The sequence below is a fragment of the Mobula hypostoma genome, chromosome 17, assembly GCF_963921235.1.
Source record: "Mobula hypostoma chromosome 17, sMobHyp1.1, whole genome shotgun sequence".
NCBI classification, from domain to species: Eukaryota; Metazoa; Chordata; class Chondrichthyes; order Myliobatiformes; family Myliobatidae; genus Mobula; species Mobula hypostoma.
In genome coordinates, this window is record NC_086113.1 from 32,035,699 (window position 1) to 32,052,307 (window position 16,609).

At 38.3% G+C, this 16,609-nt stretch overlaps 1 protein-coding gene across 3 annotated transcripts in view; it reads right to left on the bottom strand.

Moving 5' to 3' along the window:
• The window catches only part of fyco1a (FYVE and coiled-coil domain autophagy adaptor 1a), a 244,449-nt gene that overhangs the window by 212,784 nt on the left and 15,056 nt on the right, over window positions 1-16,609 (bottom strand). For all 3 annotated transcript variants that reach the window (XR_010020753.1, XR_010020754.1, XM_063069670.1), the window contains exons 2-6: window positions 12,944-13,021; window positions 11,364-11,470; window positions 7,272-7,397; window positions 4,332-4,438; window positions 293-436 (exon numbers count right to left, since the gene is read on the bottom strand). Coding sequence is in view for 1 of the 3 variants with exons in the window: in XM_063069670.1 (XP_062925740.1) it covers window positions 293-436; window positions 4,332-4,438; window positions 7,272-7,397; window positions 11,364-11,470; window positions 12,944-12,998 (539 nt within the window). In the remaining 2 variants the exon portion in view is untranslated. The remainder of the gene's footprint in view (window positions 1-292; window positions 437-4,331; window positions 4,439-7,271; window positions 7,398-11,363; window positions 11,471-12,943; window positions 13,022-16,609) is intronic.

Below are 16,609 nucleotides of genomic sequence, written 5' to 3' on the forward strand. Positions count from 1 at the left end.
ACTGTCATTTTAAATAAATTGATTGGATTATCTCTCAACTTTTTAAGATCACTCTTCTAAAGTCAAAAAGTCAGTCAATAGTTAATGTTGAGACTTATCCAAACTGTAATCAGTGAAAAACACTTCCACATATAGTGGTTAGAATTATTAAATTACTAATAATACATAATTCTATACATTTCTAAATAAGACTAATGAATTCTGCAGGAAAGTCTTATTTAATTACAGTATGTTCAATTCCCATTTAATAAATCTTCAAATAAGCAAGTCAATACAAATAAATGTATATTACCGTGCAAATGTTGGCCAAGAAGCATCCAAATCATGCCCTCTAGATGCCAAGTCAAATTGCACTTCATTCAGGTCATACAGATGAGTAACAATATCCGAGCCGAGGTGAGAATTCAGCAAAGGGCTTCGAGCATAATACCAGTCACTTTAAATTTTAAAAGTAAAAACAAAAATGACAATTGCAAAATGAAGTAAAAACATTTAAAATATTGATCTTCTGAATACTGAAAGTTACCAAGATACTCTTCCACAAGTCAGGAAAACACATGAATGAAAATGCACCTATTTTGTGTTTTAATCTGTATATGTTAATCTTTATCTTATTCTGTCATACTATCAAAAGCATTGATTTATTGTCTTACATTTATTTGTGCATTTATCACATTATCTGAAATTAATATATTCTTTACATTGATAGACTGAACTGCTGTACAGTATTATAAGTTTAGTATCACCAATCCTGAACAATTCTCGTAAGATATCTCCACTCTTTGCACTCAAATCCCTTCTTCAATACATATCATCGTGGCATTTGCCATCTTAATTTTTGTCGTATATACAAAATCAGATTCAGAATCAGGTTTATTATCACTGGCACGTGACGTGAAATTTGTTAACTTAGCAGCAGCAGTTCAATGCAATACATAATCCAGCAGAGAGAAAAATAAATAAAATAATAATACATAAACAAGTAAATCAATTATAGTACATGTATATTCAACAGATTTAAAAAAACATGCAAAAACAAAAATACTATACATTAAAAAAGTGAGGTAGTGTCCAAAGATTCAATGTCCATTTAGGAATTGGATGGCAGAGGGGAAGAAGCTGTTCCTGAATCACTGAGTGTGTGCCTTCAGGCTTCTGTACCTCCTACCTGATGGCAACAGTGAGAAAAGGGCACGCCCCGGGTGCTGGAGGTCCTTAATAATGGACACTGCCTTTCTGAGACACCAAGCCCTGAAGATGTCCTGTGTACTTTGTTGGCTAGTACCCAAGATGGAGCTGACTAGATTTACAACCTTCTGCAGCTTCTTTTGGGCCTGTGCAGTAGCCCCTCCATACCAGACAGTGATGCAGCCTGTCAGAATGCTTTCCATGGTACAACTATAGAAATTTTTGAGTGTATTTGTTGACATGCTAAATCGCTTCAAAGTCCTAAAAAGTATAGCCGCTATCTTGTGTTCTTTATAACTACATCGATATGCTGCGACCAGGTTAGATCCTCAGAGATCTTGACACCCAGGAACTTGAAGCTGCTCACTCTCTCCACTTCTGATCCCTCTATGAGGATTGGTATGTGTTCCTTCATCTTACCCTTCCTGAAGTCCACAATCAGCTCTTTCATCTTACTGGCATTGAGTGCCAGGTTGTTGCTGTGGCACCACTCCACTAGTTGGCATACCTCACTCCTGTAAGCCCTCTCATCACCACCTGAGATTCCACCAACAATGGTTGTATCGTCAGCAAATTTATAAATGGTATTTGAGCTATGCCTAGCCAGACAGCCATGTGTATACAGAGAGTAGAGCAGTGGGCTAAGCACAACTCCTGAGGTGCGCCAGTGTTAATCGTTAACGAGGAGGATATGTTATCACCAATCCGCACAGATTGTGGTCTTCCAGTTAGGAACCTGAGGATCCAATTGCAGAGGAACACACAGAGGCCCAGGTTCTCAATCAGGATTGTGGAAATGATGGTATTAAATGCTGAGCTATAGTCACCCAGCTCCATCTAAGTACTAATACTTCTTCACTTCTTCTTCATTGAAAGATAGTGCTTTTTTTTAACCTATCAAAGCAGATGATCTTACAAACTTTTTCCACTTTACATTCTACCGACCATATTCTCACCAATGCACTTAGCCTGCTCATGAACTTCCTCTCTACTCCAACTGGCACCCAGCTTTGAATCATCAGGAAACTTTGATATATTCGACTTAGTCCATCCACATTACTTATTCAGACTGAGCAGCTTGGATCAACTGCACTATCATACTAACCAGAGCCTCTCAAACTGAAAAAGATCTTCTTATTTCTATTCTGCTTCCATCTGCTATCCCTTGTTCATCTCAAGCCTCCCAGTATACTACATGTGCTTTAACTATAATAACCTCTTATGTGCCACCTACTACTATACACATTACAATCTACCTTACCTATTGTGCTGGAAAAAACTTCAGAAAACTGTCCAGCATGCTTTCACTTTCATAAGTTCGTTTTGACACTAGCCAAAACAACAAATTTCACGACATATGCCAGTGATATTAAACCCGATTCCAACTCTGATTATTATTCTTTAAGAAGCCTGTTATCACTTCCTAAATATTCCCTATAATTTTTGGCAAATAACTGCTCAGTAGTTACCTGAGTTGATTCCTATAACTTTCTTAAACAGTGGAGATACATTTGTTATGTTACAATCTGTGAGAATCATTCTAGAATCTATAGAAAGTGGAAAATTAAAACCCAACACATTCACTTGCTCCACCATCAACCCCCGCAGAACAAAATTTTTATCCATTTATTTTATAACTCGTGCTAAATGGCGACTCCTTTGCTTGCATCTTCGGAAACAGCTCTATTTCCATCTTTAATATCTTGATTTTTCCCTTTCAGGGTTCTTTTGAAGACCCCGACCTGGAGTTACACGCTGACTTCAGTTCTTTGTGGAAATGGGACCCACTCTCAGGATTTCAGGACTGGCCGTTGTTCAGCACGCCAAGGGTTTGGCCTGGAAGTCCAGCTCGAATTCGGAAGCCTAAGATCTCAGGCTCTGGGGACGGGTGGATTGAGGGTTGGTGTCAAGACAGGAGACCCGTGTGCTGTCAGAGGAGTCAGGATATCTGCCGTGGGACCAAAGACCCGGGATCTGTGCGATCTTCGGGCATAGGGCTCGAAAAAAGTAACGTAATGGACTTTTTAACTTCGTAAATCAGCGAGTTGTTTGTCTCCCCACTCACTGGGAAAATGGAGACACCTTTTACTCCCTTATCAGGGAGAGAGAGAGAATCTGCGGTATGTCGAATGCCGGGTGTAACGCAAAGTCTTTGGGGTAATTGCAAGTCTGTGTCTTTGCTATTGCTTTGCTCACGCTTGAGTGCTTGGTGATGGTGCCGATGCTTTTGCTTTTCTTTTGCCAGTGGGGGGAGGGGTATTGTTGCTCACTGCCACTTACGCGCGGGAGGGAGGGGAGCTGGGGGGGACTTTGGGGTTCTTACGTTTATCTGTCGTTCATCTTTTGGGGCACTTCTCTGTTTTCATGGATGTTTGTGAAGAAAAAGCATTTCAGGATGTATATTGTATATATTTCTCTGACATTAAATTGGACCTTTGAACCTTTGAACTCTGTAATGGAAATCATTTTGTTATGTAAATTTAATTGAGAAAATAAGCATAGGCAATATTGTTGAAATAAGGATAAAAATGTGAATTTAAAGGTTGGCTATTATGGCAGTGGTGCACAACATGTCCCACAGTCCCGAATCACTTAAACTGCATCCCATTTAACTCTACAGTCCAGTGTCCTACATTCCAGTGTAAATGTTTAAAAAGATGAAGGAAGTCCTGATCAGAGCCAAGAGTTAGGATGGCAGTACCAAAATCCTCTAAAACCATCTGGCATTTCTGATTTTGTGCAAGTGAAACTTAGAATTCAGTCTCATCCTCCCCACTGTCATAGAAAATAATGGAACAGATCTGTATGCCTTCAATAACCAGAAACAATAATGAATTGTTAAAAGTGAAAAATTAAAACTATATTTGTGGCAATAAAATTGGTTTACGAAGGAACTAAACACATAGCACAAGACAATCTCTAACAGCACATTTTCCAATCCTTCAGGAGCCACATAAGTTGTTTTTTTTCCAATTGCAAACAAAGGGGCCAGCTAACTTAGAGGATAGATTATCAAGGTTACCCGAATCTAAATCCCACACAATGGTTCTTGCACAAAGCTTCATCATTTTATATGTCCATAAAGCACTAATATGTCAACCTGTTATCATGTATTTTAAATAATTCAAATATGTGCCTCTTACCTGGTAGCTTTAGCATTCATTAAGCATTGCTGAAAAGTATCAGCCAGGCGCTGGTGGACTAAAGAATAGCGGATAAATGCTCGACCTTTCCCAAGAGAGGTTTTTAACTTCAAAAACAAAATGTAAAAATTATCACTTCTGGATAAAAATATGTATGATTAACAATACATTCACTGATTTTACACTCTAAAATTGTTAAATTAAGTTATTCTAGAAACTACTCCCTCAGCAACATATAATGAAAATTTCCAAGGTGTTTGACAACTGAGAACTTAAATTACCAAATTACCTAACATATAATTAGAGTTAATTTTTTAAAGTTGTTACCAAAGTTTTAATTGATTTTAACTATATCTGGCATAATCATGTTAATTTGGTTACTGAAAACTTTTAGTCAAGAAATTCAGAAACATTCAGTCTCTAAATAACTAAATTGAAATTAGTGGTAATGATAACACATACACTTATAATAATATTAAATTTATTTAACAACAGAGTAAGACATTGCAAACAAGAGAAAATCTGCAGATGCTGGAAATCCAAGCAACACACACAAAATGCCGGAGAAACTCAGCAGGCCAGGCAGCATCTAGGAAAAGGGTACAGTCAACGTTTCAGGCCGAAACCCTTCAGCAGGCCTGGAGAAAAAAGCTGAGGAATAGATTAAAAGGTGGGGGAAGGGGAGGAAGGGGAGAGAAAAACACAAGATGATAGGCGAAACCTGGAGTGGGAAGGATGAAGTAAAGAGTTGGGAAGTTGATTGTGAAAGAGACAGAAGACCATGGAAAAAAGAAAAGGAAGGAGGAACACTAGAGGAAGGCAATGGGCGAGGAAGGAGATAAGGTGAAAGAGGGGAAAAGGGATGGAAAATGGTGAAGGAGGGGCGTGGGAGGCATTACCAGAAGTTTAAGAAATCGATGTTCATGCCATCAGGTTAGAGGCTACCCAAACAGAACATAAGGTATTGTTCCTCCAACCTAAGTGTGGCCTCATCACAACAGTGGAGGAGGTCATGGATGGACATATCAGAATGGAAATGGGAAGTGGAATTAAAATGGCCGCTGGAGATCCCGCTTTTCCTGGCGGATGGAGTGTAGGTGCTCAGAGAACGGTCTCCCAATCTACGTCGGGTCTCACGGATATACAGTAGGCCACACTGGGAGCACCAAACACAGCACATGACCCCAACAGACTCACAGGTGGTGTCGCCTCACCATGAAGGACTGTTTAGGGCCCTGAATGATAATGAGAAAAGAGATGTAGGGGTAGGTGTATCACTTGTTCCACTTGCAAGGATAAGTACCAGGAGAGAGATCAGTGGGGAGGGACAAATGGACAAGGGAGTCACACAGAAAGCGATCCCTGCAGAAAGCAGAAAGCGGGGTTTATGGAAAGATGTGCTTAGTGGTGGGATCCCATTGTTTCAGAGAATTATGTGCTGGACGCAGAGGCTAGTGGGGGTAATAGGTGAAGACAAGAGGAACCCTATCCCTGGTAGGGCGGTGGGAGGATGGGATAAGAGCAGATGTGCATGAAATAGAAGAGATGCAGTTGAGAACAGTGTTGATGGTGGAGGACGGGAAGCCCCTTTCTTTGAAAAATGAGGACATCTCCTTCATTCTGGATTGAAAAGCCTCATCCTGAGAGCAGATGTGTAGAGACAGAGGAATTGAGAGAATGGAATGGCGTTTTAACAAGTTACAGGGTGGGATGAGGTATAGTCCAGGTAGCTGTGAGAGTCCATGGGTTTATATTAGACATTAGTGGATAAGCTGTCTCTGGAGATAGAGACAGTGAGATCGAAAAAGGGGAGGGAGGTGGCAGAAATGGACCAGGTAAATTTACAGGCACAGTATAAGTTGGAGGCAAAGTGGATGAAGTCAAAGAGTTCAGCATGGGTGCAGGAAGCAACACCAATGCAGTAGTCAATGTAGCATAGGAAAATTGCAGGATGGTCACCAGTGTAGGCTTGGAACATAGACTGTTCCACATAGCCAACAAACAGGCAGGCATAGCTGGGACCCATGCCAGTGTCCATGGCTACCCCTTTTGATTGAAAGAAGTGGGAGGAGCCAAAGGGTAAGTTATTTAGTGAGGACAAGTTCCACTCGGTGAAGGAGAGTGGTGGCAGAGAGGAACTGGTTATGTCTGGTGTCCAGAAAGAAAGGGAGAGCTTTGAGGCCTTCCTGGTGGGGGATAGGGGTGTATAGGGACTGGACATCCATACTAAAAATAAGATGATGGGGGCCAGGGAACCTGAAATCATTGAAAAGATCCAGAGGATTGAAGTGTCATGGATGTAGGTAGGAAGAGACTGAACTGGGGGGGGAAGAGTCGAGGTAACATTGCATACATTTTTAATGAGTCTGCAGAAACTGTACTGTAACGATCATGGAACCAAAGTTGATCCCAGGCTTGAATGATTAGAGGTTTTAATAACTACAGCTTTCAGGCCCACTAATATCAAAAATCTTTTCAGGTTTTTGTTTTGTGTGGCTTTAATTATCATTCCAAGCATAAATCTGATTTAAAAAATATGACGCACATTTTTCTGGGATTTTAATTAATTTATTCAAAACTTTCTATCACCAATTTACAACAGCGAAGTAAGTCACCCTTCAAATTGTTCAGAACAAGGTTCTTTGCTCCTGGAGCTATGGTGTTATTCAACTATTTTTTTTCAGAAAGTAAAAAGATATAAAACCAGGAATTCCATACATAGAAGGCCAATGTTAAAAAGAAAGATCCATGCAAATGGCACAAAAGCCAGTGGACTGGATCTATGATAACCATGCTGAAGCACATTCATGGAACCACTCTACAGTTTACTAAAAGTACTAAAAAAAACTACCAATCTAAAGCTGGAAGAAAAAAAACACACAAATTAAACCCAGTAGTAATAAGTGATTGTATTTTCTCTAAAGACCTTCTCCACCTTACCTCTGGAATAGATTTCACAAAACGAATTCCATCATTTGCTCCTTTCTCCTTGGCTAAGCAACTGCAGAAGAAATCCCAATAGTCTCTCTTGTTGCCAAGAAATGAAGTTTTTTCTTTCAGGTCAAACTTTTAATGTAAATTATGAACAATAAAAACTGTCAGAACAAAACTTTGCAATTATACTAAAATAAATGCAATACAGTTTATAAGGAAACAAACATGAGAGTTGTCCAATACAGTCTAAAATCTGTTTCTTTTAGGTCAAAGTTCAAACCCACATCTAGTCTTATTATTATAGAAATCATATGCACCAACCTTTCACCAAACCTCCATTCCAAATTTTAATCATAAAACATTCATTTACAAAATTTTTGTTTGAAAAAAATTTCAGTTGTCCAATATTTTATTAAAAATGATATTCATTTTACTGTAAAATTCCTCACCTTCTCAGCCCAATGCTTATAATAGCTTTCACTTATTGTAAAAAAATAGAAATTTAAATATTTTGCATTGAGCTTCCATGCTTACACACAGAATATGGAGGGTTGACTACATTATCAGGATCACTAAATTACAGTCAAACTCTGAAAATCAGGTAATAAATTATTTCGACATCCTGATAGCTCATTGTCTGGTTAACTCTGTTCTGTTTCCCATGCTCCCTTTAAACTTACCGAGCCTTGTTTCCATGCTGTCTTTAAGTTTACAGGAAAATTCATTATACTACTGTGCAAGATCTAATACAAGTGAATTAAAAGTGTGTTTAGGGTATTGTGTCTAGAAGTAATATCCAACAGTCTGGAAAATCAGACTGTATGGGGGGGCACGTTCCAAATACTGTGGGTGCCATATTATTGGAGTTTTCCTGCAATGGAAGCTTTTACTTCAATAGCACTTTTCATGACTTTAGGATATTTTACAGTGAGTATAAAGACCATGAGACTTTGGAGCAGAATTATGCCATTATGCCCATTAAGTCTACTTCACCATTCCATCATAGCTGATTTATTACCCCTCTCAACCCCATTCTCCTGTCTTCTCTTAGCAAACATTGACACCCTTACTAACCAATAACCTATCAACCACTGCTTTAGATATAACAAATGACTTGTCCTCCAGAGCTGTCTGTGTGTTGAAAGATCCATTAATACTTGTGAACACAGGAAACAGATTAAAGCATCTATAATGCTGGAGTTCAAGTTTAAAATTTCTACCTTTACAGAAATGGCTGAATTAACCAAAGCTGACTAGGTGTAGCATATGAGACTTGTAAAACAATGAGTGATTGAATATATGTCAATAAACACAAGGAATTCTGCAGATGCTGGAAATTCAAGCAACACACATCAAAGTTGCTGGTGAACACAGCAGGCCAGGCAGCATCTCTAGGAAGAGGTACAGTCAACGTTTCTGGCTGAGACCCTTCGTCAGGACTAACTGAAGGAAGAGCTATTAAGAGATTTGAAAGTGGGAGGGCAGAGGGGGAGATCCAAAATGATAGGAGAAGACAGGAGGGGGAAGGATGGAGCCAAGAACTGGACAGGTGAATGGCAAAAGGGATATGAGAGGATCATGGGACAGGAGGCCCAGGGAGAAGGAAAAGGGGGAGGGGGGGAAAAAACCTAGAGGATGGGCAAGGGGTATAGTCAGAGGAACAGAAGGAGAAAAAGGAGAGAGAGAGAAAGAATGTGTATATATAAATAAATAACGGATGGGGTACGATGGGGTGGTGGGGCATTAGCGGAAGTTAGAGAAGTCAATGTTCATGCCATCAGGTTGGAGGCTACCCAGACAGAATATAAGGTGTTGTTCCTCCAACCTGCGTATGGCTTCATCTTTACAGTAGAGGATGCCATGGACAGACATATCAGAATGGGAATGGGATGTGGAATTAAAATGTGTGGCCACTGGGAGATCCTGCAATTAAAATGTGTGGCCACACATTTTAATTCCACATCCCATTCCTATTCCCATTCTGATATGTCTGTCCTGAGCCAAGAAAATCTCTATGACTTGCAGAAATCTTTGTGACTTACTATATAGTATTTTGTGTAGTTTAGTTGTGCTATATATTTTACGAAAATAAACTAGCCTTAAGTTACTTTGTTGTGCTTGTATGCTTACAACCACATCTCCTGGATACTTGAATACTTGAGTCAATTAAAAAAGGATGGCATTTTCGAAGCGAGAATAAATAAAGGCTGTGCAGTTCAACTGTTTCAAGACTAGTCTCTGAGTCTATCCTTTCTTTTGCCAAAGACTTAATGAAATTATCATTTGACTTTTATTTTCGGTAGTTAAGCATGACATCCCATGGATGCCACACGGGGTGGGGTGTTCTGAGCTCCAGAGGTGCAGTTTGTTTTGTATGCACTTCATTTTGTATGAACATCACTTCTGATACACAAGGTGTTTTGCCATAATTTCTTGCGCGAATTAATTTGGATTTTGACTTGAAGCACAATGGTAGAAAGGAATCCATCTCCATCTACTCTTTACTTGCCCTTGAAAGAGCAATATCTGTGTGTCTAAAGTTTTGTCAATATTAGTAAATATTTACCATTTGTACTTTGAAAGAAGATGGTAGCGGTACGGACAATGCACAGGACAAGATTTTTTGCGTACACTGGTCATTACAAATTAGACAGAACATTGGGTGTTGAGGGCTATGGTCCTAGTGCAGGTCAATGGGAGTAGGCAGTTTAAATGATTTGGCATGGACTAAATGGGCTGAGGGGCCTGTTTCTGTGCTGTACTTTTCTATGACTAAGTATTAGGTTGTCGTTGTGCCACAAGTTCACTCTGATCTACACGGCATAGTTATGGAATGCTCCATGTGTGTATGACCTTGGTTAACACTGATCATGAGAATACCCGAGGTATTGGTATATACAGGTGCACAGCAATTGAGCTGGAAACTTCTGTCAGGGTTTTTAAACAAGGAAAAACTTGTAAAACTGAAGAAAGTTAAGTAAAACATATACTAAGTTCAATACATGTTTTGTATTGAATTTATTCTGTATTGAATTTCTGTATTGAATTTAGTACATGTTTTACTTAACTTTCTTTAGTTTTACAAGTTTTTCCTTATTTAAAAACCCTGACGAAAGTTTCCAGCTCAACTGATTTTTGAGAAGGTGTTAAACCCCCTGCCTTGCTTTGTACACATGAACTGCAAGGGCAGTAGAGAGTTGATGATAAATAGAGGTAATAAACAACATGTAAAAGGTTGCTGTGTGAATATTGCAGAATGAGTAAACAAGGATTTCCCTGCCAGTCTATGGTTGCAAGACCATGTTGTCCAGGGAATTCCCAATGCCAGGTTTTCCCAGACAATGCGGTCCCTTTACATTATATAACAGGAGAGATACATGAAATGAAATGGACAGTTGTATTCCTGGAATGACATAAAATAACCTAGAAATGGTCAACATCATATTTCAATTCAGAGAGGAAAAGAGATGTTCAGTTGCATAATGCTGAAAATTATCAGTATTATACTACAGAATTTCTAGGCAACAGTTTTTGTCAGTATTATACATCCATCAATTTCAATGTAATTGAATTTCAGATGTGGTGCTCAATGCACATGTATGTACTTTGTATCTGTAGCATGTTAACTAGAGGATGAATTATTTTCTTATAAATAAATTTCCATCAAGACAAGATGTAAACAGAGAACACTGTAAAAAGCCAGCATTTGAAACATCCTCTAATTTGTTAGATCCAGTTTTTGTTTATAATTTCATGTACCAAAGCCCACTGATCATCTATACTCTTATTTTATCTAGTCATTATTTATTGTAAAGAAAATTTGCTTGATGCAGCAATTTGTTTAATAATTATAAATCAAATAACTAACTTATTCTGAATAAGCAGCACCAAAAATTTACAGAAAAAAAATATGTTTAGATAGACTTAGTCATTCTGTTTCTGTGGTAACCAACGTCAACCAAAACCAACTTAATGACCACGTGATGGGTGTGTTGTACATTGAGAAAAGAAACAAATGACTAACTAACTACTATAACTTTACTTTAATCATGCACTATTAATTGCTGATGAACTCTTTGTTTTCCGGGATCTTCTTACCTGAAGGAGGTATTCTAATTTTAAGCAGCATTTGTGGAGATTTGTGCTATCATCAGTGATTGGATCACCAATTTCCTTATGTTCTCGATTTAATTCTGAAATTGCATCTGCAAAAGTAATATTACAAATAACCTCAAAACTTCACATACATAAACATTTATGTTAGTTAAGTGAGCAGAAAATCCACCATTTCATCAATTATATTCAGCTTGCCTACTACTGCCTTCCTTTTGTTTTGCATTATACCCTTACTAGCAGCTAAAACGCCTTTGCTCTTTTGGAGATTATAAATCACAAGTTCAAATTGCATACAGCTTAGTAGTAGAATCATATTTGAAAGAAGAAGTAAAAGAAGCTGTCTGGGATTACTTGGAGAGACAGAAGCAAGTGAGACAGCCAAAGTCTGCAGAACAACTGTGGCAAGTTTTCCAAGATGCTTGGAACAACCCACCAACTGATTTTCATATAAAACCACATGACAGTGTAACTAAGAGAACTGATGCACCTTTAAAGGCAAATGGTGGTCGCACGTAATACTGAATTGATTTAGTTTTTTATTGTTTATTGAGCTTCATAGTAATTTTTAATGCTTACAAACATTACAATCAATTATTTTTGAAAGCATCTTCGCTTTTCAGAATTTTTTTACACGTACCTAAGACTTTTGCACAGTACTGTATATTGCAAAATAATCATAATCTGCCAGCTATCAAAGCTATACCACCACCACCCCCATTCCTGATGAAGAAACTTGGCTCAAAACATTGACTGTTTATTCCCTTCCATAGGTAATTTCGAACTTTCTGAGTTCCACCAGCACTTAGTGTGAGTTACTAAGGATTCCCAGTAACTGCAGAATCTTGACTTTATCCCGTACCCCCACTTACTTCCCTTTAGTTTATCCATTTCTTACCCACACTTACCTGCTCTCTATGTTTTTCCTGCCACCCAACTACATAGAGGCAATTTTACAGTGGATAAATAGCCTAGCAACCAGCTTGCTTTAAAATGTAAGAAAATCCACCAAGTCAAAGAGAGATCATACAAATTCGATACAGGCAATGGCAGAGATCAGGACTAAACTCAGTTCACCTGAGCTGTGAGACAATAACAACATCTGCAACGGGTTGTTGGAAAAAGGGACCAAAAAGCTGGGGAGCTTAAAAATTCATGTGCTGTTTTGACATCCATAAAGGATTCTTGTGCCTTTTACAAAACCAGAAATTTCTAATTCCTTCAATATTGTTTCAACCCCAAGAGAATAATTATCATTCTTGAAAAACAAACGAATGAACCTTAACAAAGGGACAGAAAGTATCAGGAGGTATGGGAGGTTGGTGATGCATGGAGAGAAAGACATTATTTCTCAGATATCCTTACAATGCATGAGCATGTCTGGGCAGAAGATCTTACCGATAGCTTTTTAAAAAAAAAACAAACATACCTCCACCATCCTCAACATCCCTCCTTCCCAGGGCACTAAACATCATCAACATGATTGAAATTGTGTTGTTCAAGTAATATTTAAAATACATTTGTAGGAAGAAGGATACGACAAGAGCAAATTTAGAAATACTAACCTTTTAGATCACGGATTATCCTCTGTATTTGATTCTCCCCAACTGACCCTGCCATTGTAGTGATTTCCACTCTGATATCTGTTAATTGGAAATACTTTATTCAATAAAGTAAAATGCTGTAGCAGCACCTAGCCATGAAATAAAAGAAATAAACACCATGAGATTCACTGCAAAGCGTTCTGTATAATTCTAATATATGACTGGGTTGCAGTTTGTCCTCTGTTGAGACATTCTTCTTCTTCCTCTTCTTCATAATCTTTAATGGCGGATAGTAAACCAACATGAGGTACAGTACCGACACGTACTGAGCATCATTCAAGCACACCAAATACTTCTCTTCCAGAAAGTCTTCCTCCACCTTTGTGTCGCTACAACCTCACTATGAGCATTAAAATCCCCTGACCATTAGCTAACAAACTTCTAGTATTCCATTGCATAAAAAAGAAAAGGAACATCAACAACCCTGAATATTATTTACCTCTCCTTGTAAAGCACTACTAAAATCTTCCAGAATTAACTCTTATATCTCCAGATGTTTACCACATCTGTCATGAAAGAACCAAATTTTAGTTTATCAACAATCAATAAATCCTTTGTTATAAATCATGCACTTTACACACTGACTTTATTCTGTCAGTATCCTGGATATTAATAAGTCCCATTAACTCTGTCCTCTGTACTTTCTGCAGAGCCTCTGCATATGAAATACCCATTTCTATCCGAACATGATGCACTTCCACAGCTTCCTTATATATAGCAGAGTTATGTTTCCCTCCACAATCGCTACATTTTGGCCTAATGCCTTCTTCACAATTACCAGGTTCTCCACCATGACCAGACTTCTGGGACTGAAAACATCTCAGAGGGAGCAGCACATAGATTCAGACCACATACTGTGCCTATAAAAAGTATTCACTCCCTTTGGAATTATTTATTGTTTTACAACATTGAATCACAGTGGATTTAATTTGGGGTTTTTTGAGACTGATCAACAGAAAAAGACTTTCATGTCAAAGTGAAAACAGATCTTTACAAAGTGATCTAAATTAATAACAAATATAAAACACAAAATAATTGAATGCATAAGTATTAACCCCCTTTAAGTCAGTATTTAGTTGATGTACCCGTACAGCCTTGAGTCTGTGTGGATAGGTCTCTATCAGCTTTGCAAATATGGACACTGCAGTTTTTCATCATTCTTTTTCACAAAACTGCTCAACCTCTATCAGACTGCATGGGGATTGAGGGTGAACAGCCCTTTTCAAGTCCAGCCACAAAATCTCAGTTGGTTTGAGGTCTGACTCTGACTTGGCCATTGACTCCAGGACATGAATTTTGTTATTTTTAAGCCATTCTTGTGCAGCTTTGGCTTTATGCATGGATCATTGCCTTGCTGGAAAACAAATCTTCTTCCAAGTCGCAGTTCTCTTGCAAACTGCATCAGGTTTTCCTCCAGGATTTCCCTGTATTTTGCAGCATTCATTTTACCCTCTATCTTCGCAAACCTTCCAGGGCCTGCTACAGTGAAGCATCCCCAGACCATGATGCAGCCACCCAGTTTGTCTCCAGAGATGGAGGCAGACAGATCAAGAAAGGGGAGGGAGGTGTCAGAAATGGACCAAGTGAAGTTAAGGGCAGGATGAAAGTTAGAGGCAAAGTTGAAGAAATTGACAAGCTCAGCAGGGATGCATGAAGCAGCACCAATGCAGTCATCAATGTTGCAGAGGAACAGTTTGGGAGCATTACCAGGAAAGGCTTGGAACATGGACAGTTCTACATAGCCAACAAAGAGGCAGGCATAGCTGGGGCCTCTGTGGGTGCCCATGACTACCCTTCGAGTCTAGAGAAAGTGGGAGGAGCTGAAAGAAAAATTGTTGAAGGTGAGGACCAGTTCTGCCAGACTGAGGATGGTGGTGGTGGAAAGGAACTGGTTGATTCGTTTATTAAGAAAGAAGCTGGCCTGTTCTTTGGGCAGAGGGGTGAAGATCAAGAAGAATGATAAGTAAAGGTGTCAGGATGAGGGCTGGCAGAGGCATTTGCTGCTTTCGCTGGGATCATGAAGTAAGAGTAAACTGTTGTAGATATTGAGGAGGGGAGAAATTGGTGAGAGTATTTAGTAATCAAATGAAGAAAGTGATTAAAATGGGAAAGGAAAAAAAAACTGGTAGTCATGAATAATAGGAAAAATAATTAATTAAGATAACAAGTATTGTTACCTGTTATTTTAATTAGCCTTTACCATGGAGAAACTGAATGGAGATTCAGTAACTGTTTTGCAGAACATCTCAGTTCAGCCCTCAAGGGTGACAAGAGGCTTCCTGTCAATTTAATTTTTCTTTATATTTCCATTCAGATCTCTTTCTTTTTGGACCCTTATATTACTTCAAAAAAGCCAAACATAAACTCAGGAAACACTATCCCATCATCTGACTGGTTACGTTCAATAATTCAGTTCAATTCAATTCAATATTTCCAATTTGTTTCAGAAGTGGGCAGTTTTGATACACATAGCTCTTTGATTGATTCCCTTTCCACTCATGCTGCCTGACCAATTGAATATCTCTAGTATTTTCAGCCTAATTTCATACTTCCATCATCTACAGCGTTTTACATCATAGTTCAAAAGTTTTTCTGCTCTTTCCTGTTTATTCGTGCCTCTCTCTATCTCCCCCTTATCACAGATATTCCTTTTGTTCTCTCTACCACCACATGCAAACTAAAAGAACTGATTTCCAATCCTTCACAATTACAATAAAACTCATCAGTCTGAAACTTTAATTTTGTTTCACTCATCTTCAAAGTCAAAGTCCAAAGTAAATTTATTATCAATGTACATATATATCAATATATACAACCCTGAGATTCATTTTCTTGCGGGCATATTCAATAAATCCAATAAAAATAATAGAATCAATGAAAGATCACACCCAACAGGGTAGAAAACTAGTGAGCAAAAAACACCAAACTGCAAATACAAAAGAAAAAAATAATAATAATAAATATATAAGCAATAAATATCGAAAACATGAGAAGAAGAGTACTTGAAAGTGAGTCCATAGAATGATACCTTGAATTCTTAGTACAATGGATTCCATTTAACTGGAACACATTGGAACCAGTACATTTTGGCCCAATTAAGTGGCTGCCCCAATTAGCCAAAGTTTCATGGAAATAGTTAAAAAAGTATAAAACAGACAATCAACTATTTAACTGAGTAACAAATTATGTATTTAAATGAAATACAGAACAAATTATAACACTGCCAATACCTCTACAGTACTATAAAACTGTCTTAGTTCCTATCAGTGATCAACGGATCCAGTGTGTGCTGCCGTATTCATTTGATTGACAGTAAATGAACAAAATCAGCACAGACACCTAGTGCAGATAACTGCCAATGTACAATGCTATTGACGATTGCAATCTCCAAATCTTTATCTTCACTGCAACATTCAAGGTGATTGTCAATATCTTCAAATTCTTCAAAATTCCTAATTTGATGAACTAGTGAATTTTTTTTCATTTTCATCCCCAGATATTTCTGGCATCTCCATGCATGCCTGAATGCTTGAAACCGTGGTGAGCAAAACAGTTCTTGAGTTGCCTTACTGCTTATTTCTCGCCAGCTGTCAGTGACAAAAATCACAGCTGTTTCAGCACAAACAT